Source organism: Stegastes partitus, unplaced genomic scaffold (assembly GCF_000690725.1).
Source record: "Stegastes partitus isolate 25-593 unplaced genomic scaffold, Stegastes_partitus-1.0.2 Scaffold1305, whole genome shotgun sequence".
NCBI lineage: Eukaryota > Metazoa > Chordata > Actinopteri > Pomacentridae > Stegastes > Stegastes partitus.
The window spans coordinates 101,435-128,932 of NW_007579036.1; the positions used below are offsets into that span (position 1 = coordinate 101,435).

The 27,498-nt window shown below is 42.2% G+C and overlaps 1 protein-coding gene across 1 annotated transcript in view; it reads left to right on the forward strand.

Annotated features, from left to right (window-relative positions):
• The window catches only part of dpp10 (dipeptidyl peptidase like 10), a 114,267-nt gene that overhangs the window by 21,516 nt on the left and 65,253 nt on the right, over positions 1–27,498 (forward strand). Inside the window, exon 3 of the mRNA XM_008298324.1 lies at positions 26,350–26,444. Coding sequence (XP_008296546.1) covers positions 26,350–26,444 — 95 coding nt within the window. The remainder of the gene's footprint in view (positions 1–26,349; positions 26,445–27,498) is intronic.

The following is a 27,498-nucleotide window of genomic DNA, read 5'->3' on the forward strand; positions in this document are numbered from 1 at the left end:
GTGTGCTTGGCCTTCAAAAGTCTTTAAATGTATGTGTCCAAGTAACATCTATGTTAATGTCAAAGGTAGAATATTTCACTGTGTTTTAATGCTGTGGCTGATCAGTGTATAAATCAATTCAATCTGTGGATAAAGCATATGAAAAATATGCTTCGACGTGATGATAATTTTCAGATTTATGACTTTAAGTGGTGTTTGAACTCGTCTCTACACTTTTACACCACATAAAGGACGCGCTAGTTCCTTCACTTTATGTTCATTGTCAGAGTTGCCAATGGATGTAAATCTCCAGGCACTGAATCATCCAGCGTTCATTCTTAGAGTTACAAGGCCGGTTTAGATTTAACAACTTGTGTTTTCTTTGCATTTTCTGATGAGCACCCGGCTACAGACTCACGGTGTTCTCCAGGTAAAAAGTGAAATGAAGTACCTTTATCACAGGAGATGGTGCGCTGCCAGCAAACAACGCCGGTCTCTTTAAACTCTTATTAAAAGCTTTTCTAACCTTAACCATGACCACACAAGTTTTTGTTGCTATAAATGTCCTCGTTTTTTTTAACCACAATCAAAAAACAAACTGCTTGTGCCGCATTTCTGGAACACTCAAGTTTAGAACAAAAAGTTTCCAAACCCGTAAGTGGACTTTTACCAAATGAAGGCTTGACCCATCCCAGTAATTAAAATTCTGTTGTTTTTTTTAACTTTGCTTTTAAAAATCTGTCTTTAACAAGTATCCCAACTTGATGAAACTAACACTGCGGGTTTAGTCTCCTCATTACTACAACAGCGCTTCTTTAACCAAACCTCGTTTTAAGCGTCTGCTAAACAAGACCCATTAACCCAACTCGCATTCTTGGATAAAATATTTGTCAGGGCTTCTTGGCTTCGGCGCCTGCAGGGGTCAAGCGATTCACAGTCAGCTAATCCTCATGTAATCCTCAAAGGAGGCCAGCAATCAGACTATTCCATGTTTATGCATTGATCTGCTCCGCGCTTCCTGCTCGCTCTTTTGCAAAGTGTCTCTCGTCGGTCGGCGGTCTTTGTATGGCGTTTTGTTGATATGACAGAACCGCGAGGCAGAGACGTCTTGGCACAACCCAATTAAGGTTTCATATTCACAAGTGATTTATTGGCCGGCTCGGGCAATTTTCAAGTCTGTGGGAGTTCAAAGCTTAGAGAAACAAAGACAGAGGTGTTGAAATGTCCCAACTATCGGGAATGCTATTAAAAAAAAAAAAGTCCTTGGATAGGACATAATACCACTTACTATGGATTGGCGGTAGCGGTTTATATCTGCTTTACACACAGCCCTCCGTGCCGCCGTCCCCTTGGGTCGCGAGGGGCCGATGCATTATGGAGTGACATTCATATCCCATCCATAACCTGCGCCACCCCGCCATAGGGCTGTGACATTTCACTTCATTAAGTCCCCCCAGTACATCTGACGTTCCGTCTCACATACAGGGCCGGTGTGAAAAGACGACGGTTGACGATGAATTAAACATGGCGGGTTTAAATATAGACTTCTCGAGACAAAGGAGCCTCTATAGTGGCCCCATTCCCCACCCCGCTCACATCCTCTGACATCATCGACGCTTGGCGGTGCATTTTAAAAGTTTCAGTTGATTGACAAGCGAAAATATCTCAAAGGGTCACTTTAATAAATATTGATTTAGACTCAATCCAACATACACCTTCCTGCAATACTGTATTAGACTTAAAGAGTGTATAGCTGGAAGTGCAGTCGTGTTCTTTACTTCAGGGTCCAACCAGCTTTAGAAACAGACAGATAATCTTATGGGTCAAACGTGCCGAAGCATCCGTCATCAGTCTTGTACACCACCAGACACATCTTCTGCAGTTTGGCTCTGGGATGTTGGACAAAAAGGAGGAACCTCAATCAGGATTGCATAAGAGGTGCTTCTGTTTATTCTTTGAGCATCCCAGGTTTCCTTAGACTGAGATTAACTTTAATGATCCACAAGGGAAATTGTTTTATCGCAGTAGCAAGTGCACAAAATAAGCAATTATATAAGAAAATATTTGAAAAAAAAGCAAGCAAGGGGGGAAAAAAAGGATCTAATACAAACATTTCCATATCTGCAATTTTTCAATTGAAGAATGTCAATCAAAAAATAGAAAATAAATACTAGTGTATACATGCAGAAATAAACACTACATATATGTCGTTCCTGTGGGAAAGGTTCTTCTGTGTCTTGGTTTACTTTGGTATTATTAAGGGACAGACTGTGGGAGATGCCGTAATGGCTACGATGCAGGTTGAGGTGAAGGTGGCGTCCAAAGTAGCATCAAGTAGGTCGTGAAAAAAAAAAAAATGAAAATGTATGTCTTACACTGCAAAAAGGAGATAACTGTCTTCCCGAGTGTTCAACCCAGTCTTACAGCAATTCGTGAAACAGTCACAAAACTTAATCTATTGTTTCGTGTCCTGGGACATGATTTGCCAGCACGAATTTCAAACCAATACATTTCCACTTGAATTATGTTTCATGTCTGGGACACATTTTTCCCCATTAAACAGCGCATACACTGATGTTTTTGTTGTTTTCTTCCAACAGTCAGGCATTAACCAGTTTTACTGTTCTGGCCCGTCCACACTAATAACTATAGAGATCACTATACAGATGTGTGCACCCACACTGACCAACGTTAACATTCTGTAACCACATGTGTCTATATTCACTCAAAAAAGACAAGAAATATACACAGGCAGAGAGAAGCTGTTCTGAGATCGCTCTGAAAGTGATCCCAACGATATCGTTCATAGCAGTTATCGTTTATTTGTGGTAGAATATAAGTGCTTTTACTCTGTTTGGGCTACATGCAGGAAAACAGCGACCGGAACATGTACTGTGATCGCAGCGATGGATAATCTCACTGCTGTAACTGAGAGGGCAGAGGTGGGGCATGTATCTGTAGCTTTGTGCAGCTTTTAGCTAGCTCGTCAAGGCTGTCTACATTAGCTGCTAGCCTAGCTGCTGCTGCTTCTTCTTCTTCTATTGATTTGGTGGTTGGTATCCAATGTTCAGGTGCATTACTGCTGTAATGTGAGGGTTCATTGATGGTTAATGGATCACTCTAATTAATAATGAGACAACAGGATGGAGACAGATTTCTTTCTCAAAACAGCGATCTTTACTCTTCACATGCCAGCGTCCACAACAACTTCCTGACACACACTGTCACCTGACCGAACTAACCAATCAGGAGGAGGCAGAACCAAACTAGGCAAATGCAAGTGTACTATACAACAGCAGAGTCACAGATTAACTTAGCTGCTTGTACACACACAAATGAAAATGTGTAAATAATAATTCTGCAGACATAAATGTTAACTGTTACTCAGGTAAGCACTATAAATATTTCAACAAATTAACTTGAACATATGAATTAACATATTTTCCTGCAATATTCCACTATGTCCACTCAGCATAAATTGTTCTTCATTTATGAACCTTACACCGCCAAATCATGTCCCAGGACACGAAACAATGGATAAAGTTTCGTGACTATTTCACGAATTGCCCTGAGACTGGGTTGGAGTTTTACATTATATTGTGTTTTGATGCACTGTTGATAGAAAATATTACTTGTAGTGTTAAGATCTATTTTAATGTACATTATTTTAGTGTAACAACATCTTTACGCAGCCACAGCTTTTTTATTTTGAACATGGCAAATCATATATTTTTTCCATTCATTCATTCATTCATTCATTCATTCATTCACTCATTCGTCCGTTTAAACCTTTATTTAAACTGTGAATACATTTAGATCCAGAGGCCTCGTTTACGATGCAGGAGCACGAGCAAGAAGCCCAGATAGCAATAACCATAAGATGGAATTAGAAACCCGAGTTGCCCTCAGGATGCAAATTAGTCCAGCGTTAGATTGTTCTGCAGGTGAGTAGAACTGGGTTTTCCAAGCTCAGTAATCCAGTCGTTTGAGCAACGACCGATACGAGGAGGTACTAAACATACATGCATTCACAATGTAAATAAAAAAGTCCCGGCATCTATTGTACAGAGAGGGAGGCTCATCCAGGCCTAGCAGACAGCTCACAGTGATCACTAGAGTAATTATCACCACTAATGAATATTAATGCAGAGTGATAAACAGCGTCCAAAGGTTTAGGAGTCACAGCAGATTCATCCAAGTAGAAAATGTTGCCCTGATCCAACACTGATAGCAAATAAGCATTTTTCTACAATGCAGTGAATAATGTGATTTATTCCTGCAAACCATGTTTTTAAAGTATCATTTTAATTTATTCACCAGCGTGCACACATGATATTTAAACATCAGCCTCTCATCAATCCAAATTCTAACAAATTTGACTGTTTAAATATTTGTGCTACTCGTAGCGGAGAAGACAAAAAAAAAATAAATATTTTTTGGCTCATGAATTTCTTTTTATCTGCATTAAAAACTAATTTATGCTCATCGAGCGCGGCTTGATACTCAGGCTGAAGAGATCTGGCAGCAGGATTTACTGTACCTGCACTGTGGTACAAAACAGCATCACCGGCGCTCAGATGCAGCGGAGACAATATCATCTCTATAAAGGGGGAACAGCCTTGAGACCTCTTGCAACTTTTTCCTGATTCACTATTTCTTATCACCCTGCTGTCTGCCTGCAAGTCAACTCCGAAGCCATTCAAAAAAAAGATTCTTAAAAACAGAGAGTGATGGACTGTGTGGAACGTGGATCGATAAAAAGAGCTCAACCGTATTTCATTCTGTCCAAACAGTATAATTATTTCGATGCTTCCGGTGGTAACCACGAGGCTAACTGACGAATACATGATAGAAATTATGAACTTTCCCTCCTAAGATGTGCTTTTATTAACGCTGCTGTGACGAGCAGTTTCGATAAAGTGCACCTCGACGGCGACACTTGCTTTGCGATGTAAATCAGCTGTGAATCATCACAGGAAGCACCGAGAGGAGTCAATGTGCAGCTGCGGCTCAGGTCTGTCTTTAAGCCGACTTTCAGATTATGCTGCATGCAGGTTCGAAAGAGCGCTTTATTTACTATGCAGCAGGAAGCTTTAAGCAACACTCAGCCACTTTAGAGAAAAAAAATAAAAGCCAGCGCTCGCTACAAGATGCAGAGGATCCAAATTAAAGTGAGTCTGTGATGCATGTCAGTCGAGGAAGAGGCCGGCGCACTCGTCGGGTGTAATTTTAAATATGACCAGGCCGCATCCATTTATCCACTTTTCGCTCGGCGCTTTTTCCCACAGCGCTGAAAGAGCAAAGTAACTGCAAAACCATGAGCGGAATAATGAGAATAAATAAACAGATGCAAATTCCTCGGTGGAGGGAAGCTAAAATAAATAGTTAATAGTCTTATGAAGGGGAAAGGCATGAAGGCAAACATCCTGGTATCCACCGGGGCAACACGCTCTGAAGTCTGTGTTTTATATTGTGTTATATAAACGTCTGTGTGCAAACGTACAGAGTGAGCGCCTTCTCATTCACGTGTGTTCTGGAGTTAAACCAATCAGGGATCAGATTAAGTCCTTAGCAGCTTCTTACGCCTCATATTGGTTTTCTTCCTCATGCTTTAATGTGTCGGTAGGATGGATTCTTGATGGCATTTACACCTGAGATTGGATCTGACACATGCAATTTTGGATGGTAGACATGTGAGTTTAGCGCGATTTTGAAATGCTAAACTACCATTAAATCCATTGCGAACCTTTCAGGAAGCTCATAATGGATTTCTGTTGTTAAATTTATGTGAATGTTTGCATAACCTTGGTAACGCATACTCACCAATGAGACAAAAAATAATAAATGATGAGCAGCTTTGTTATGTGCTGCAGTGAACAATGCTTTGAGTGTTGACATGAGCGGTGCAATATTAGGATTTTCTACCAAAATAGCCCCTTTGTCAGCTAAGACCAAGGATTCAAAGAACTTTTATTGTCATGCCAGCTCACATTTACATGTTTGTGGTATGAAATTGGTACTCAGGTCCTAGCTTTTTGACCTTTGCTTTTAGCGTCGTTACCATCAATGGTTTGACCTCAGTTCATTCGAACTGACCGCTGATGAACCCTCAAGCTTTGCTGTGATTCACTCATCTGGCCGTTTTGTCTTTAGACCTGCTCGTGTATGCACCACACTCGCCTGCTCACTTAGCATTTAATACATCCTAGAAGCCGACATGTGCCTTTGTTAACGTCGTCGCCTCTGTGAGTGGTCATATTGTTTCTGCTCATCACATGGATGCAAGGATTTCCCCTGAGAAGACTGTGCTGGGCTTTTATCCTCTCTCGTCCCCTGGCAGTTCATGAAGTCCACTGAGTGTGTTAAATAGTGATTAATACGTCTGGAATTTCACTGGACGACACCTATTATTTTGTGCTGCCATAACATGCAGTTGGTTTGCGGTCTAATATTAACCCCGTAATTGCCAGAATTTGTTTTATTTTATTTTATTTTTGAAAATGTAGCGTTTATTGAGCCTTCTGACAAATTTAAAAAGAATGCAATTTTCATATATGAAATTAATTCATTTAATTTGTATAATTTTTACTACACCTGGCGTTTTTGGTGCATAAATTACTATCCGTGGTGGTTTATGTGTGCACTGAATGTGTCTGATTGTATACATCATGTTTTTCAGGCAGGGTTAAGAATTCTTCTACTTCTTTCTTACCTGAGCATTTTTTTTGCAACACCCGAGAACAGAAATATAAATTAAAGAAGCTGCATAAGCTGCCATCAGTTGACCAGTGTAGGGTTTTAGTGTGGAAAATAAGATGTACCTATTTCCACACCAAAGCAAGTGATTGCGTGAATTAAAATTATTAATACCAACCTTTAAATTATTCGTCCACAGATATAATTTCAGAGTCAGCACAACAATTCTAATACATTGTTTACTCTTGGTGATCAGTCAAGAGTGTTTTGTAAAGTTAAGGGAATTAACTTAGAGCTTAGGTAACTAAAGATAAGATACGTAAAGTGACTGGATGTAAGCCATAGAAAACACAGGAAACAACTGTGTACGCACAAAACATTTATTACTAACTAAACAAACAAATAACAACAACAAACATAGAATATAAAATATAAACAATGATGAAAATGCTGGTTGAGAATATGAGTGTGAAAACCTAATGTGGAACAGAGTGATGGATTTCTCCACGTGGGTCTGGATGTTTAAGTGAGGATTCAAGTTGTCAACAACTATAGAGCAGTTAGTATGACTTTGTGTTTACTCCACTTCATATATTTTGAATAAAACAGCGTGATCATCAGTCAGAACGTTCGATCTTAACTTGCTCTTAACAGACCACAGCTTGCACACAATTACGCCACTAAATCATAAACCAGTATCTTTATTCGAACATCACAAATACTGAGCAAGTAACTGACTCCTCGTGGCTACTTTGCCCATCTCAGCTGAAATATTGACTTCGAAAAAAAAAGGCGTTCCATCATGCAGAAATACAGTCGGTTTATGACGCTGACGTGACTGTATGCATGGAGGTGACCTAGTGATGAAGGACCTTGAGATAATGGAAGTGTTCCTGTTAGAGCCACAGGGGAAGCGCAGGTTACAGGCAGAACTGCTGACTGCACGGAACAATGCAGCATCCAGGTGCAGGCTGGGAGGCAAGAAAGGCACCTTTGAAGAACGCTCGGCCGCTTCCCTGAAGTGGAAGAGCCCTCGTTTTAAGGGAGAGTTTAGCATTTCCCAGAGAAGATATCGATCACCGGCTTTTTTTTTTAGAAGATGGTGACGATTAGGAAGGAGATGCGTCACTAAAACAGACGCTCCAGTTAGCAGGTTTTCTCTCTCGCACACAAAATAGCTCCATGTTTTATGTCCTCAGTACATGCTCCTCTCCTCGCCGCTCTCATTCTTTGCTCGCACGTCCTGCAGTGTAGGAGTCAAAGCAGGACGGGGCTGGAGGAGGCGCTCGGCAGCACACCGACGAGGAGGCTTATAAAACCAGCCGTCCGCTTTCTCGTAAATTATCTGCGAGTCCTGATGAAAACGAAGCGTGCCGTCATTAACATGTTACGTGGGTGGAAGAATTAAAACGAGCGGGGATTAAATGGGCACATTAGCCGTGATGGACAAGGCTAATACGCCGCCGAAACCGAAGCAGCCAGAAGTGGACGGTTAATCTCCCCACGTTTGTTTGGAACGGTTCTTGCAGGTATCTGTGGACTCATATTGAAAAATTCCAGGCAGGGTCCTCGGACACGAACCCAACGAGTCAATGGGAGTGATTCAGAACGGCTTGTTAAATAAGGCTCGGTAATTAATTAAATGTCTTTATTGATGAAGTCTAAAAGGTTCGCATTGCACAGAAGGTGTTAATCCATATCTTAATCTTCTAATCTAATCAGGGAATGTTACTCGTGGGGGAGGAGGGGTGGGAAGTGAGAGGTTAGAGGGAGTGGGTGTAATTTAAGCTTCATGTCTGCTCTTGTTTTGTCAGTCACAGCACACGGGTTGATTCAGAGCAATGGGAGGCACATTATTGGATGCAGCTTCTTTAAGCGATCTCAACTGGAGCGGACGCGGAAGAAAATTCAGTGAGAAATGGCTGCGAACTTTAATTGTGCCGTAATGCACGACTACACAGTCTGCAAATTGAGTGCTCTTTAGAAAAAGCAGAGCAGCAATACGTCTCCGCTGCTAGACGGCGTGGAATCTTTTACATGAGCTCCCCGAACAGCACGTCGATGTGATCAATGGAGTATTGTTTGTCAGTTTACTTTCGGTTTAGATTTTAGTTTTTACTCGAGTGTAAATATGTGAAAAGAATCTCTTGTGACTGAGAATTCAGTTGCTTTACGTTGTTTGGTGCCTGAATGTGTGGTGAGCTTTCTGAATCTTTGTACTCATACATTTATTGTTTAAAAAAAAAAAAAAAGAATGCATCCTCCATGGAACTTGAATATCTGCTGACCGTCCATGTGATAGCACCAAGATATTTCCCTTTAAACTACACTTTTCAGCCTCATGTTGGCACTGAATGCGTGGACAAGGTGGTGGGCCAACCGTCAGGTGGACATTTTTATCCATAGTGCCTACACATGGAGGGATTATGAGACATGTGAAAACCACAGACAGTATAAAAGATGGACATAGCTACCGTGACGTCACCCGTTGGTTTCTGCACTGAGAAAATGAAGCCAGGGTTTTGCTACTTCCTGGTTGACATCTTGGATTTTTGGAGCCAGTGACGCAAAAATCGCCGGAGGTGGGCGGAGCCATAGGAGCAGCGATTGGTCAGACGGATTGAGAAGCGGGCCCTCTCTGCCCGCCCACATTTACCGCCTTCTGCTCGCTTCGTCTGTATCGTCACTTCCGACTGTCAATCAAGCCAGCCACGCCCCTTGTCCCGCAAAATGTTGACCATTTTTTAAAAATTCAGTATTGATTTATTTTCAGATTGGCCACCTGATCTCTGGATTTGACTATGAAAACTAATAAGAAGCTGAGCTGTAGGAGTGCAGTATTTCATGATCTGTGATCACTTCTTTTCCAATTCAAGTCTATGGGAGCCAGGGCTTTTTGGAGCCAGCAGCTAGTGGATGTAGGTTTTTGACACTTTCGGGTTGGCTTCCTTTTTCAGGGCCGGTTGCTACGTCCATCTTTTATACAGTCTATGGTAAAAACCACAAACAATATTTTCATCTGATTAAATGGTGACTGTGTCGGATCAGGTGATTAGTTGACCACAGTTTACCATCACAACTAAAAGGTTGGAGGTGCCAAATACCAGAAACAACTTGAAACTGGCTGTTTACAGAAGCCTAAATAGGAAAGAGGACGTTAAGAGGACTCTGTGGGTTGTCGGTCCTTTAGCCCGTCCATGTTGTGTGCACATCTATCGGTCAAATGATAGGTTGTTGATGATGCCACATGAAAGGAGAGAAGGTAATAGAAAAAGTCAGACATGCCAGTTTTTTTGTCCTGACATTGGAAGATGTCTGAGATGCAGCGTCGGTTGTCACCAGCCTGGATACGGTACACAGAACAAAACGATCAATTGTTGTGCCCGACACTCTTCCAATGCTCCAACATCTTTCAGTTCAGATGACTGTTGTAGGAATCCAGCATTAGCTGGAGTGATTTTGATAATTGTGGGTGTTTTTCAGGTCGTTTTATTTCTCTTTATGGTGTCTTTGAGGGTTTTTGTGGTTGCTGTTTGTGCTTGAGCAGCTACGTTTTCACCTTATAGATATATAGGACATTGTTTTCATTGATATTTTTGCACACGGTATATATTTGAACACTGTTGTTTACATCACATTTCACAAACACCTTCAAACCTTATTCTGAGTTTTTAGTAGGATTCAGTACCTCTGTTATGCTCAGTGTTAGATGTCGGATCTTACCTGTGATTGTAGCTGCTGACAGAATTTGTTTTCCTGCAAATGATCAATGAATCACTTCCCTATCTTCGTACCCTTCAGAAACCTTTAGTCCTGTCGATGTTAAAACCACGAGTGTTTGTACAACAGCAACAACCAGCAGCCAGAATGAGCTGCAGTTGTAATAATTCAGTAGAACCACACACATGCAGAAATATGTTTTCTTTTGGTTTATTTTTTGGTTTTATTTGAATTATTTGGGGGAATATCTAATTAGCCTAAGGGTTGTGTTTTAGAGTTGTGGGAGGAAACCGGAGATCCCGACGAAAACCCACACAAGCACTGGGAGAACACAACAACTCACCACAGAAACAGGTGGAAGAGTTTCTGTGAGGCTGCAACGCTGATCACTGATCCACCGTGCTGCTCTTTGGGGGAGGAAAGAGGGGAAAGTAGGGGGGGAGAGGGATGGAAGAGGAAGGGATTGGGGAGAGAAGGGAGATGGGGTGAAGGAAAGACAAGAAAGAGGGAGAAGGAAGGAGAAGAGGATGCATGGAGCGTTGGTTGAGGCTGGAGGAGATGATGAAACGGTGATGGTGGAGGAAGAAAGGGTGAGGAGGGGGAGGGCAAGATGGAGGAGACTTGTTCAGAAGAACCAGCCCCTTCTCTTCCTCTTTTTCATTTTGTTCCTTCTCTTTCTGCTCTCGTTTTTCTTTCTCTTTCTTCTCATTCTTTTCTTTCTTTTTCTTTCAGTTCTTTCATCTCTTGTCTCTCCTCCTCTGTCAGCTTCTTGAAAAGTCTCCATCTTGAGTTCTTGACCAGGAGATCTTGGAGCTCCTGGTTGTCCAGCTCCAGGTTTGTCTCCTCCACCTCCACCACCACAAGATGTTGTATCTCCAGCTCCACCTTTTGCTCTTGGAGGTGTGCGTTGTTTGCTTCCAGGAGGTTGTTCTTCTCATGGAGCTCTTTTCCTCCATTTGTCGGGTTTCCTCACGGAGGGCCAACAGCTCCCTTTTCTCCTCTTCTGCCTTCTCCTCGCTGGATAGTTCAGGCTCACAAATAATTAGACCCAAACAACCTGACTGCTTCTCACACAAGCATAGAACTTTTATGCTGTTATGCTTTTTAATGTATATCATATTGTTCCTTACACTGCTAAGTCAAAAACTAAGGGTGCATGATGGCAACATGTNAATCCTGAGCTGTAGGAATGCAGTATTTCGTGATCTGTGATCACTTCTTTTCCAATTCAAGTCTGTGGGAGCCAGGACTTTTTGGAGCCAGCAGCTGGCGGAGGTTGTTTTTTGACACTTCCGGGTTGGCTTCATTTTTCAGGGCCGGTTGCTACGTCCATCTTTTATATAGTCTATGGTAAAAACCACAAACAATATTTTCATCTGATTAAATGATGACTGTGTCGGATCAGGCGATTAGTTGACCGCAGTTTACCATCACAACTAAAGGTTGGAGGTGCCAAATACCAGAAACATCTTGAAATTGGCTGTTTACAGAAGCCTAAATAAGACAGAGGACATGAGGAGGACTCTGTGGGTTGTCAGTCCTTTATCCCGTCCTTGTTGTGTGCACATCTATCGGTCAAATGATAGGTTGTTGATGATGCCACATGAAAGGAGAGAAGGTAATAAAAAAGTGAGACATGCCAGTTTTTTTGTCCTGACATTGGAAGATGTCTGAGATGCAGCGTCGGTTGTCATCAGCCTGGATACGGTACACAGAACAAAACGATCAATTGTTGTGCCCGACACTCCGTTTTGGTTCCAACGCTCCAACATCTTTCCATTCAGATGACTGTTGTAGCAGGAATCCAGCATTAGCTGTAGTGATTTTGATAATTGTGGGTGTTTTTCAGGTAGTTTTATTTCTCTTTATGGTCTCTGAGGGTTTTTGTGGTTACTGTTTGTGCTTGAGCAGCTACTTTTTCACCTTATAGAAATATATATGACATTGTTTTCATTGACATTTTTGCACACGGTATATATTTGAACACTGTTGTTTACATCACATTTCACAAACACCTTCAAACCTCATTCTGAGTTCTTACTAAGATTCAGTACCTCTGTTATGTTCAGTGTTAGATGTAGGGAGAGAGGGATGGAAGAGGGTTAGGGATGAGGAGAGAAGGGAGATAGGGTGAAGGAAAGAGAAGAAAGAGGGAGAAGGAAGGAGAAGAGAATGCATGGAGCGTTGGTTAAGGATGGAGGAGATGATGGAACGGTGATGGTGGAGGAAGAAAGGGTGAGGACAAGAGGAGGGGGAGATGGGGAGACTTGTTCAGAAGAACCAGCCCCTTCTCTTCCTCTTTTTCATTTTGTTCCCTCTCTTTCTGCTCTCGTTCTTCTCTCAGCTCCCTCTCTTTCTTCTCTTTCTCTTCTTTCAGTTCTTTGATCTCTTGTCTCTCCTCCTCTGTCTGCCTCTTGAAAAGTCTCCATCTTGAGTTCTTGACCAGGAGATCTTGGAGCTCGGTTGTCCAGCTCCAGGACTGTCTCCTCCTCCACCACCAGATGTTTTATCTCCAGCTCCATCTTTTGCTCTTGGAGGCTGTTTGCTTCCAGGAGGTTGTTCTTCTCCTGGAGCTCTTTGTTCTTTTCCTCCATTTGTCGGGTTTCCTCACGGAGGGCCAACAGCTTCCTTTTCTCCTCTTCTGCCTTCTCCTCTCTGGACGTGAGTCAACTCCACTAACCTGAACCATGAAAGTACAGTCCAGGCTCACATATAATTAGACCCAAACAACCTGACTGCTTCTCACACAAGCAGAGAACTTTTATGCTGTTATGCTTTTTAATGTATATCATATTGTTCCTTACACTGCTAAGTCAAAAACTAAGGGTGCATGATGGCAACATGTAAACACCACACATCAACAACTTTTGTACGTTTGAACAGTTCATCAGACTTGTTATAATCTCTTGCTGAAGCTGTCACTGCATAAAAAAGTCCTCATCTCAGTCAATATGTGTCACACATTGGCCATCATGTGCCAAGAAAAAAGATCCCACATGGTGGAAATCTATATTTATTGGGTTTTGTGGTTGTTATAACCTTGGAGGTGTAAAGCAGAAGCTAGGTGTTACAAGCCAGTGAGAATTTTACTGTCATCCAGTTTAAACTTTGTATAATCCTGCCCAATACCTCTCCATCAGCAGCTCAGCAGTATTGAAAACTTCAGACACTGAACCAGCTCATTTAGAACAGGACTGAAACCAGCGGTTATATAGTCATCCTAACATGAACCATGTTTCTGAAATTTTGAACTAGAAAAAGTGAATAAGACACTCTGAGCACATGTCAGACTTTAATTTTCATTTCATCAATTTGCTGAAAAGCAGCACAACATGGGACTTACAGAAATGGAAGGTATTACAATGGACAGCTTCTATTGGATACCAAACACAGATGAAGAGAAATCTTCTGGGCAATTAGTTTGCTTCTTGAATCATTTCATCTTCAGAGAAAATCACTAATGCAAGTGGCAGTCTGGAAAACCAGGCCAGACGTACAATTAGAGGAGAATGATGATGAGATTTCTTATGTAGGATACATACGTGTTGATGTAATTTCTCATGGGTCTGCATCGTATCAAAAGGTCACCTTTTATAAATAAAGACTTTCGAAGACTTGCATTTAAAAGAAATCTAATTCAAGACCTTTTACAGATTCATTGATTTCCTGTCTGTCAGTGCCGGGGAAACTGCCTCTGCCGTTTGTTCATCAACAAGAAATCTGAAGTGAGTAGGCAGTGAATCACAGGTGCTATTTTTAATTAAACACTGTCGGTGCTGGCAGTGACTCGCACTGAATCTTACACTCCGGCACATACTGCCATATTTACTGTCAGCATCTGCAGAACCAAGCGCTCGTGTTCTATCTTTAACAAGTTGGCTTTGAGCTTGACCAGCTGTGACATTTGGTGAAACCTTAGGGACCGCAGACGCAGCATTCAGGCATTGCGCAACCTTGGCTAAAAAATTCAGTATGCTCTATGCATATTGCATTGTGCTCAGAGTTCCCGCTCGGCCCCAGACTGCACTCCGTCAACAGTGCGTTCTCATCTGGCAGCAGTACGGCTCTCGTTCAGCCCAAATTTTTTGCTCCTCACTGTTTCCAACCTGTAACGAGGACTCTGCAGCTCAGGTAGCTGTTGCAAATTGATTGCATGTGGCAAGCACGATACTATTAAGTTGGAATATGCATTGTATCAGGAGTAGTATGGAAAGGGCATACGGTTGTTTTTAGTGCACAAATATGCAGCAATAGTGCAAGACAGAATTGAAAAAAACATTTGAGAAGTGAATTCACAATTATGCCCGTAAGTGACTGTTAAACATGCGATTCCAAACTCACGGTCATTATTCTGTTACTATAACAACCTTCCATTTTTCTAGCTGCAGGGATTTGCACAATTTCAGCACAGTCCAGTATCCCTAGAAGCTGTATTCGTATGAGACAGTTGCTTATAATTATGCCTAATGGCAAAGTTTCATGCCAAGATAGCCTCTTATGTCAAGTGCAGGGTAATGTGCTGGGCGTCGAAGGCAGTTTGGTTGGTTCCTGTCCTCTTATACAAACATACCAGTGACAGGAGATATTCCTAAGTGTTGAGTTAGAGAGACCCAAATGCACAACGCAAAACAAGGCAGATAGAAGTAGATTCAAAGTTTAATTGAAATAAAACAAGCAAAGTTCCAGAAGAAAAAAGAGCAGACAAATAAGAGGGACCAAACACAAACCAAATTCAGTCCAGAAGTTGGACAGATCAGAAAACAGCAGGAAACAAATTGATTGGATGGGATGCAAAGATGATGAGCATAAAGTGACAATCTGGCACCAGTGGACCAATCATATGTACTGGGAGAATCATAAGCAGAACAGGTGGGCAGCAAGGCGGGGGAGATTAGGTGATGCAGCAGGTGGGGAAGTGGGGAAGGTGGGAGTGGCTGGTTTGAAATGATAGCATGAGTAGGGCAGAATGAATGAATGAATGAAAACTGTGACGCGACAAAACGGTTTTATGATGTGACAATGGTAATATAAAGACCTGGTTTGGTTGGGCACAAAAACATGGTCCTGTCTTGAGTTAAAAAACAAAAACGAATGCTTTTTTAAGATTAGCGAAACTTTGTTGTCATGGTTACGGGGCGGCTGTGGCTCAGGTGGTAGAGCGAGTCGGTCAATGATCGGAAGGTCGGCAGTTCGATTCCACCCTGTAACCTGTTTCATGGTTGTTGTGTCCTTAGGCAAGACACTTCACCCACCTTGCCTGGTGTGAATGCGTATGAATGGATTGTTTGAGGTGGTGGTCGGAGGGGCAGAATGGCAGCCACGCCTCTGTCAGTCTGCCCCAGGGCAGCTGTGGCTACAATTGTAGCTACCACCACCAGAATGAATGTGTATGAATGAATAACTGACAGTGTAAAGCATCTTTGAGTGTCTAGAAAAAAGCGCTATATAAATCTGATCAGTTACTATTATTATTATTATTAGAGACATATTTTGAGTTTATGGAGCACTCTCCTGTGTCCAAGGTCAATGTTTTGTCAACCGATCCATCCACCCCAACCTCCTCACTATGCAGACTTCATGGCTCTATAACTGTGCCACATGACCTCCTCGTTTCCTACCTTCACAACTACTTTAGCCGCTAGAAGGTATTACCACTTTACCATAAACATACTTAGTTTGATGAGTGATGAGTTACACAACTATTACAGGTCATTTAGCAATAAAACAGATTCATGCTTTGTGCTTGCAGCCACCACCAGCTTGAAATGGAGCTCATTCACAACACAGCACACTGTTGTTTAAAGTATCACAAAGTGTTGTAGCATTGACACTCAGAGCCTGACAGACGTTATTTCAAAAAATAGTCTTAAAATTACATCAGATGTAATCATAGTTAAACCTGCTTACAGCTCTGCGTCCAAAGTCAAATCTTTGCTCATTTTCCTGCCTCTTGGTTGAATAAGTCCTGCTTGGTGTTGCTCTGTATTGTTCCCAGCATGTAGCTTTGTATGAAAAGTAAACACAACGTGATGGATTTGCTTTTCATTGCGACGACTCAAACGTTGTGATCAAAAGGCGAGCGCAGCAGCTCACCTGTGGGCAAGAACGGCAACAGCGAGCCTAGATATCCAACGTTGATTGATCTGGATAGACTGTTTGGGGGAGAAAAAAAAAAAAAAAGTACTGCATGGTTCTGATAATAACCAAGAGCTTAAAAGTAAAGGCGGTGAAATCGGATTGGAAATAGCCCAGGGTTCGTACGTTCTCGCTCAGACTATGGGAATGAGTCCCAGGTCAAATAGTGGTTAAAAATACCGTGTGTTGACGGATCACAAGCAAAGAATTACAGTAAATAATAGAGAAGAAAGTGCAAAGACACTTCACAGATAGTATAAAAGAGCCACACTTTAGGCTCAGCACCTACCTCCAGTAATTAGAAGTAGGGATGTGATTAGGAAACGTGACACATTATTACTCATATAGTTCATCACATAGTTCTTATTGGCCCTGTCTGTGTGTTCCTGCCTTGGTCGGGTGCTGACCTGAGCCCCCTCCACCTAACCGCCAGTCCCGCCAAACAGTCTGAGATCTACATTTCCTTCCCACTATAATCCAGCAGGCTTCTATAGTTAGCATTGGATGTTTTTTTTTATTCCTTACTGCCGCCTCTGCCTGCAGTCAGTTGGCAGAATTAATCTCTTATTTCCTGACAGTTATGGCAGTTATGTGGGCAGCAGACTCTGGAGCCGGACAGTTAAAACCCAAATAAATCTGCTGTTTTCAAAGGAAAATTACAGTGTGTCTCGTGGCTCACTAAGCACCGACGCCGGAAAGGGGAGATATCATTACCCACGGTACCTCATTTATTTTCTTGAAGCCATCATGTGTATGGCTGTTTACCAATCATCTGAGAATAAACACTCACCTAGGAGAGAATTTCAAGGGATTATTAGTATTTGCAGGGGGTTGACAATGTGGCTGGATTTTTATGCGCACTTTTGTTCGGCACCTTTTTTTGTGTGTTTTGCTGTCGGTAACAGTCATGTGGTGGAATGAAATCTTTGTGTCAAGCATGCATCACATAATGTGGGATGACCGGCGGGACTTCGCGTCGTTTCTCCTTGAAGATAGACACAAAAATGTTCTTTAAAATAAAAAATGGCAGTGTAACTACAGTATGTCCACATTTGGATGTCATGCGAGTGGCTATCAATGGACAGAGCTGCCTCTGACAGCCAAGAAATCCCGTTCATTCCTCCCGTCTCCAGTCCCTGACAGCATCTTCATGATACGAGCAGCTAAATTGTCGTTGCGGCTTAGCAGTGGTTCACTTAATGCGTGGTCAGACAGAAAGCAAAGCAAATTTTTGCCTTATGTCAGTCACACATATTCCACCGCTGGAACGTCTGTGTTTATTTGCCCAGACGGCCGATGTTTGACTGTATATCTGTGGAAATGTGCCTGAGCATATTCAGTTCAGCCTCTGTTGGAACGCACCTTTAACCTGATTTTTTTATTTACAGGCAAATTTACATCTGAACACGTCTTTCTGTTGACTTTGGTGCATACTGTTTGAATATATTGTTTCAACTCAAACAAGACGAAACCCTTTTTTATTTTGCTCGTACAAGTGTTTCAAGGTTAGAGCTGCACAACAGCTATTGTTTTTATTCTCGATTATCCTGTTTGCTGTGTTCTTAGGTAATCAATGTTTCCCAAAGCCCAAGACGGCAGACGGAAGCCAAAGATATTCTGTTTACTGTCATAGAGGAGTGCAAAGAAAACACAGTGCAGTAGATATTCACATTTAAGGTGCTGGACTTTTTTTTTTTATCAAAGTGGTTGGTGATTCCTTAAATAGTTGGCAACTAATTAATTGATCAGTGTAGCATTTCTGCACAAACCTTTTGCAAATCTGTTATTTCAATCTGGTGAACAGCATCCATTCATAACGAGCTGCGTAAGTTTTCATCATTAGCATAACACATTACCCCAAAAACGTCGACCTGTTGTGCTTCATGTGTGGGTACGTTACCAAAGAATACAAACTGTCACGCAACAGAACCTTGTATTCTTTCAATAATTAGCAGACAGCAAGTTTGGTAGTGATAAAAACACGATAAATATAAAAACAATTAACATCTCAACGACGTTATTGCTACACAGGTACGTCTCATTGATGTCTTCGCTTTAATTCCTCCACTTACACAAGTCACACTTCCATCCTGCTTTCAAACCATCGTCCTGATCCCCATGAAATATTCAGTAGCCTGCTTGAATGTCTATAGAGTACATACGTCATTATAAACCCTCCACACTGGACGCCCTGAAGATCTACAGTGGATGCCATATGCATTGCTTTCTACACTGCCCTCTACCATCTAGAAAATAAGGATATCTACGGTCCACAACAGTGTTCAACCTTGAATTGAACCCCAAACTCTGAGACTGGATTGCAGACATCCTCATCTGCCGGAGACAGTCTCAGGATGGAAAATATCACTTCCAGGATGATTGTAATGAACTCTGGTATCCCTCAAACTCGTATTCTTAGTCCCATGCTGTGTACATGCCCAAAATATTCACAGTCTCAAATGAGTGAATGACACAACAGGCCAGAGCCTCATCAGAAGCAATGATGAGGCTGGAAACCTTGGGAGGAAGGAAACCTGGTGCTGTGGTATCAAAACAACAGCTGAATAGACAAAGTAGGTGAGCTGTAGAAGGAAGGAAGCCATCAACACCCTGACTCATTTTGTATCAGTGGGTCTGTGATGGGGACAGTCAGCAATTTCAAATTCCTCACGACTCCACTTGGACCCACCACATCGATCAGCTAATCAGGAAGAACAGCAGAGGCTGTGTTGTAAACCGCCACCATCGCTCCTCCAGAGCTTCTGCTAGTGCTCTGTTGGGACCATTCCCACCATCAGCATCACAGTACGGTACGGCAACGCCACATTTGATCGTAAGCATCTGCAGAGTGATCGAATCGGCCTCGCACTTATACAACTGTCCCATCTCTCTATCAGCAGAGAGTCCTCAGAACGGCCAAAAGCATGATCAGCGACCCACAGCATGACCTCTTCACACTCCTGTCATCTGGCAGATGTGTCAGGAGTCGGAAATGCAGAACCTCCAGATTCAAGGACAGCTTCTACCCCGCAGCATTAAGACTTACTAACACTTTCAAACCACGTACCCTCTTCTACCCTACACCCACCACTGGATGCAAAAGTTGCACATCTGGATCTTTTTCACCAAAGTTACTTTTGTATACAGTTTTTTTGTGCATAGACGTTGCCAAGATTTGACAAGATTTGCCTCAGGATGTATGAGTAGGTGCGTGTTACGAGTTTGAACGAGTGCATCACGACACGAAGAATTGTGTAACACTGATAGCTTTTTTTTTTAGTTCTTCATGACAAAGAATGTGAAACTTTTATCTTAAATGTACACAGTTACAAAAACTCTATTTCAGATGTTGTTGCATTCTAGAATAACCTGTCCACGGAAAGCAACCAGCAGGTCCACAAAGTTCCAGCCGAGCTTCTCATTCAGACGCGATGGTTCAAGATCTTTGTTAGTGTTTCAAGGTTGCACACTTCTGCTGCGTCTTTGTTCTTCTGTCTTCAATGCGGTGAAGATGACAGTTCACATTCCTCTACAGACGGCATGTTTGTCGACTACTTCGGTCATGGAACCACTCTGAGTTGTTTTAACTGGCTTACATCACATGGAGGACTCAGTGATCATGAGTGAATCATGTAGATGTTCATTGTACATGCTTTTCTGAAGTCATACTTCCTCTGAGCGTGTTCCAGGCTTAAAGAGGGAACAATTTAACATCTAGTTAAATGCTAAAAACCAGCAGACAGATGTGGACGAGAAGGTGATGAAGGACAAAAACGTGCTGTCAGACTCATTTCAGTACATCTCTCAACAAGCCAGCAGTTATGATGGATAGGGTATTAAGTTTGCTTTACTTTGCTTTAGTTACATATTTCATTTTAGTTTATGCCTGTTTCATGTTTAAAGTGCAGGTTAATTCAGATAAGACGGCTTTGACTTTGAGTAAATCAATCCATTTTTTCGCTTGTCTAGGAAGACAGGCTGCGCGTGACTCGTGTGACAAGTCTGGAAATTCATTCAGAGAATGACAGAATTGGTGAAGCCGCTAATTTTCTTCAGTCACACCTACGTGAGAATTAAAAGCATTTATAAACTATTCATACAAGCGGTTCTTGCACGAGCACCATTGTCTCCACCGCGAAGCTGCACATTGTGCCAACATGCAGTCCGCATACAAAGACACCCACCACCTTCCCTTTCTTGGCATACAATTCTCTTCAGCAGCGACAAAGTGAGAGAAACACAGGTTTAAAGAAAAGAGGAGGAGCTGATTTAGTCGTGGATAATAAATGCATCCACTGAAAAACACTGTTTACTTTAATTCTGTGTCTGAAAAACTGCTCGGGCCACAAAATGAAAGGCAGGATAACATGAGACGCATTTCGATTGCGTGCTGTCAAACTGAGCCGCAGTGACTTTTGCTTAAAGAGAATTCACATTTTCTTGCTTTCAAATGACTCACACGGAAGCTGCAGTGGTAGCATGTGGCGTGTACAGTGACCATTACTTAAGACCACGTAAGCCTGGTAGAGAAAAGTCGAGGTGTTTCATTATTCATCCGGTTACAGACGGAGGACATTACTTATACATTAGAGCCTTAGCTTGTTCTTTTTCAGCTGCGAACATTCCATTATTTAAGGAGACAAGCGCAGAGCAGTGCAGAGACCTATGGTAATGTTTTAAAGATCACTGGAACGAGTTCCTTTTTATCAGCTCTAAATATTAATTTCTCTCCCAATAGGTACGCACTGATTTGAAATGTAACACTCCTGAACGTTAAATGAAAATTGTGATGATAATTTTGAAAAGGATCTCTCTACATTTTTGGACTATATCGTAGCTGACCACCTGAACAATTAGAACTTAGACAAAGCAGTACCCAGGTAGATTGCTCTGTCATATTTTCAAGTAAGCCTGGACACAGACTAATTGAGAAGTTGGAAATATTTAATAAAGCAAGTTCTGACATGTAAAATAAAGAAGAAATACGACAGGTTCTGCTGTATTTCTCTGTCGGCAATCCAACTGAATTAAATGTGGCATTAAACATGTCAGTGTCTTTGTGCAAAAGCTCAGATTTCGTATCCCTTCTCAGAGCCAGATCACGGCTCGACTGAAGGCTTCTAAAGGGGCAGCGAGTGGAGCTCGAAAACACTGTGGAGACTGGATCAGTTGTATCCGACGCAGGATCAGAGACGCCATAAGTAAGCACACTATCAGAGGATCAATACGTCGAGCTTTGTTCGCTGAGAGATAGAAAAAAAAGACTTCATCAAAGACAGAAGAGACCTGACTAAGTCAGAAAAACGCAGACGCTACCGTCAGCAAAAGTTGTGTCAGAAGACGACCGTCTAGTAGAGTCTCACAGGACAAGGAGTCTCTGAACCGTTTCGGGAGACATGGACAAAGCACCTGGGCTAAGACATGTCAGCATTTTACAGGTGATGACGGGAAAAAAGTCCTAATAACTAATGGATCCTAGTTAGAGATTACTGACAGTAATGGAATGATACCACAGTGGACGAAACCCACAATGAAACTTGCTGCAGGGAACATTACATATAATCATAATATATTATCTAGGGCTGGACCCGACTAGCTGAATAGCTGACTATTCTTTCGCTGTGCTGGAATCGGGATACCACTTTTGATCTCCAAATAGTCGTCTCCAACCCCCCCACCAACGCCGCTGATGGAGGACACAGTATGATGACTGCTGATGGAGAAAACGCCGGCTCACTGCCGCCCCTTTTGACCGAATGCTGGGCCCACGTGACCGCTCACCTACACATCAAAACAGGTCTTAGTAGCTAATTTCCAACCTGCCAGATCCTGCGCTGCGCCAGCAACCCTCCCCCCAGTGGAACGAATACGCACCCACCACCACCACGCCGCACCCCCAATATTCGGGATATTCGTCATTAATTGGGGCCGAATATCCGGAGAACAGCATTCGGACCAGCCCTAATATTATCCAGCAGGACAATAAGCCCAAACACGCATCAGAGCTTTGACTAAAAAGACCAAGGAGAGCTGACTATCATGGGCTTTCAACCACAGATACCCAACCACAACCAAACGTTTATCGTTGTAACATTACGATGGGCGAACATGGCTCATGGGGTCCAAACAAACTGGTGGTGTCCGTGCAGCTCAGTTAAAAATTCAAAAGTGTTCCTTAAACCTATATGATTTGTTATATGGATGTAATGTACTAAATGCAAAGGAGAAGTACATCACTAGCGGCCTCAGTTATTTGGAGTCCACTGTTGACCAGAAGGAGAACAGAAAAGCCGGCAAGTTAAGACTTGTTTCCGCACAGTGTATCACTAAAGTGATGATGTAGGCCCAGATTTCAGAGCAGACACCACTACACCAAAGATCCAAACACATCATCGGCAGCTGTTTGGGATTAACCAGCGGGGTTTAAGTAAGGACAGCTGCTACTTGTAAAGCTGTTCATCACTATTTGACTCCAAGTGGCGATGAATAAGCTCAGAGACCCAGACGTGAACCTTACCCCAACACACTGTATATTCTCACATACTTACAGTCAGCCTGGTAAACAAGTATTTACAGAAGTGTTTTTGTTTTTTTGTCCCAAGCTAACCTTAATCATAGTGTTGCCACATCATTAAGAGGAAAACCAATCATGATCTGTAATTCTTTTGGAAGAGACGAGCAACCCATTTTTGCTATTTACACTGCAGATCTTGTTGATAGAACCAAACAGTACATTTCCATCTGTGGAATTCCAACCATTTTTATGTACAGAGTGGCATTAATGTACAAAGAAACCAGACTGGAATGGCTGCAAACAAAACAGTGCAAAGAAACTGTGGAAAAAGCTGTCATGTCAAAATGAGGAACTGCCACTCACTGTTACATCGCTGAGATACGCTGCCTTATTTCTATCAGTAAGCCCGACAATTACGGACGGATAAGAACATCTGCGTTGGTGGTTTATGTAACCACAAGTTCTCGTAGAAGCTAACGTGCCCAAAATGGGAAAACCCATAAATATAAATAGACTCCATAAGCTGACATCTTGTCAGTTGACTGCCGTCTTCAGAGCTTCACATATGACACAAATCACATCATATATGAAGCTTGCACATGTGCACGTCAATCTTACAGCAACAAAGGTTGTATCCAGTATTGAACAAGGACGCGCCCTCGGAAATCCTTCAACGCTTATAAGTGACAGTCTCTTGTACCACTTCACCGCTCTCTGTGTCATCATAATGGCTGGTAAACACATCATCATGTGTCAGAGTTACTGTTGCTCTTTTGACGATCTTATCTTCTCCTTGAACCCTTTTTGGCACTAATTTTGTAACGTCAAACGCCACGCTGCCAATGACTCCAAGCAAGTGATGACTTTGTGTCATTCAAACATGTTGGCAGTCGTTGCATTTTGGAAAAGGCCTTTTAACACATTACAACGGTCAGTGCGATCAATAAGCTGTAATCTTGTGTGTGCCGACCTGTCAGTGCATTCATTCGGACCTGTTCAATGTTATGTTGTTGCATTTCATTCATTTAAACAAATATTGCTTGTGAACGTGATCAAGTCGCTGATTATGTGAACAGTCTAGTAATATTGGAGCATCATTCACAGGCCATGATTAATTTGTAAAGCAGGATGTTCCAGAACACAGGGCCACGCTAGCAAGCCATGCAGGGGAGGGAAAAAAAGTCACGGAAAAGAAAATCTGCAGCACCTGGAGGACATTGGAAAACTCCGAGTTGCTAGCTGTTGAACAAAAGTGCCGCCACAAATGAAGCATCAAGAAGAAACAGGTTCTCACGACTCCCCTCCCTCTTGCATTGACTTGTCCTTCACTATGGATCGCAACACCGGGGGAGGTAAAATGCAATCGGTGCTGAAAGTTTTCTTTACAACCATAAAAAGCACACAGATGAAGAAACCAAGTGTTTTGCAGACTTCGAAAAAGACAGAAGAGATGCTGGGTCCAATTGAGAAGCAACTGTACCCATTTGGGGTTCCTAGATCCTGTCAGGAAAGGACTGATTAATTCAATTAGTTAAGCACTTTTTATAAGTATTTATAATTTCCCCACATTAAATTACCTTGCTAAAATACATAACTAACCTCTGCTAGCATGTCTCAGCTTAATAATTCGGCCTTTGAATGCATATGGGACGGGTGGGGGGAGGCAGACACACCTCGCGGCACTTGGACAAACGAGACACAGACCGCAACTCTTAGCCTGCTGCGTCTCTTTGATAAATACATACGGCACATGTTTCTGGGGCAGAATGCTGAAAATCGTACTTAGACAAAGCTTCTGAAACTTACACAAAGTTCTGCCTCCCCCGCTGGGCATCGTGTACTTTGTTGTTCGGAACTGATGGAAAATTTTTCCCACCGGTTTTCGCCTTGATCCGCCGCGGCGTTGTTGGCGCCCGCTCCGGACTGAAGGGTGGGCCAACTGAAACGATATAAATCTGAAAAATTTTGGACAAATTTTTACCTGATAATTGCACTAAGTGAAAATGATTTATTATTTGGGAACAATAGATGTTCGCTCCAGATTTCATTAGCGTCCATCTAGTAGTTGTTGAGATATTTCATTCCGGACCAGAGGGATGGACTGATGACGGTCCAGCAGACATTGCCAAAAAAGATCTTTGGGCGAATTCCTGGAGCGCATCAGATTTTAAGGTTAACTTTGTTATTTCTGGCGGCTAACTGCATCGGCCCACAGTCGATGGGTTGATTTTCTACCACTGTAGATAACATTATGTGTTATTCTCTGTCACTCAACAATCCCTGTGTGTGCGTCCATTTTGGAGTTTTTCACGACACTCCTCGCTGTTTGTTAAGCGATAATTTTTTTTTTCTAGCAGTGGAGGTCACATTTTGTGGCTGCTTTAGCTCGTCTGTTTGCTTCCTTTCTTGACAAAAAATGTCAGCGAGAATGAAGGAAATCCAGCTGCATTAATACATGTAAATTCGATACAGGTGAAACATAAATAAACTGACATTTAATTGTGTGTTTTCTCCCCGTGCTCGTGTTAATTAGCGAACCTGCAGCATGTGATGATGGAAATCCACTTTCCATGGCTAGGCTGTTTGAAAATGGGTTAATTTACCTCTTGAATAACCTGAAATGAAAGAAATATTTCCATCAGTTTTTTTTTTTTTTTCTTCCTGTCAGCGCACTGAGCATTAAGATTCCTAATTCATATCAGTCTTAGCATTGCCATATTTATCTGTCTTTACCTGTGTGCATGTGTAAATCCACATGATTTAAGAGCGTGGATGCAAGAAGCCGTTGTGTCGACACGGAGGTATCATTGTTCATCCCAACATTCTGTGACGTGTTTGTCAGTGTTTAGCTCAGACACAAAGCAAACAATGCAGTCACGTCCAGCCAATCCATCTCATTAGAAAAAAAAGATGTATTCCGGGCCGGGCCACACAGTGTTGTTCCCATCAATATACAACATGTTGTGTTATTTGCAAGACGTAAAAAAATAACTCCTTCCTTGTGCCTGACAGCTAAATCTCACTTTTGATTCTCGCAGTTAATCACATTACGTAACTGTTGCTCTAACGCGGAGCTCTTGACTGTCGGCGTTGCTGTTGTTTAATTTGAGGGAACAATGAAACTGAAATGATGTTTTTTTTTTTTGTTTTTTTTTAGTGGTATCTCGGGAAAGCTAAACATCCAGGATGGCTGCTTTTGCTTCGTGTTTGCTGTAAAGCTTTTCTCTGTATATTTCTTGACAGCTCTCAAATTCGGCTCCCTTCAAACGCTGTTGTTTCTTTGTTCCCTCTCTTTGTGTACACAGACTCTGAAGTCATCTACAGGAACAGTGACGGCCACGTCATCAAGTTCAACATCCTCACGAACGAAACCGAGATTGTCCTGACAAACACCACGTTTGTAAGTACATCTTGTGGAGTGTATAAGTCGAGAATTTGACTGGTGTTATTTAAGGACGTTTCTTTATTTTTATTTTTGCACTATTTTCTACATTGTAGAACAAAACTGAAGACATCTGAAAACCATGAAATACCACAAATGGAGCTTTGTAGTGAAAACATGTAAACAAAAGCTGAATTTGTTTCGTATTTGAGATTCTGCAGAGGAGCCACCGTTTGCCTCGATAGCAGCTTTACAAACTGTTGACAACGTGTTGACCGGCTTCACGAGGTCGTCACCTGGAAAAGTTTGCAGTTAACAGCTGAGCCTTGTGTAGAGTTAACTTTTTCCATTTGTGGAGCAGCAGTTGCATCACTACACTTAGAATAAAACCAGTGACTCTGGCTACACCAGGCTAGAAATGGATGGACTGTCCTCTATCTATAGTTTTTACATGGGGCGTTATTTATTTTTTTACAGAAATGGTTCATAAAGAGAAAAAAATTAAAGAACAGATACCGAAAATTACTGTTTCGTATCAGTCGGGGCTTGATCACCTCTGCATGTATTGGCATGTACCAGCTCCTGTTTGCTAATTACATGTAGTCTGTAGACGATAACTTCATATTACATAAGCTTGGTAAAAAGCATTTAGTTTTAACAGCAATGTGCCGGCTTCAAAAACTGAACACACAAAAATCCTCCCCATTTTGTTTCACCACAACGCTACGGCATAGACGTGCTGCACCGTGAAGGCTCCTCATATGTCATGTGTTCAGTGTCATCGTGGTGTTAATGCAATAGACCATCAGCTGTGCTCAGGTAGAGCTGGACCACAGCAGTTCAAGCAGCAGATGTATCGCAACATCAACTGTTTGGAGGAGATTAAGAAGCAGATTTTTAAGAGATTACCACTGAGGTAGACCAAGAAAAGCAAGAGAGCTGCTCAGACCAAGAAACAAGGATTAGACCAGGGGTCGGCAACCTTAAACACTCAGAGAGCCATTTGGACCTGATTCCCACATAAGAAAACACCGGGAGCCACAAAACCCTTTTGACATCTAAAATGAAGAGA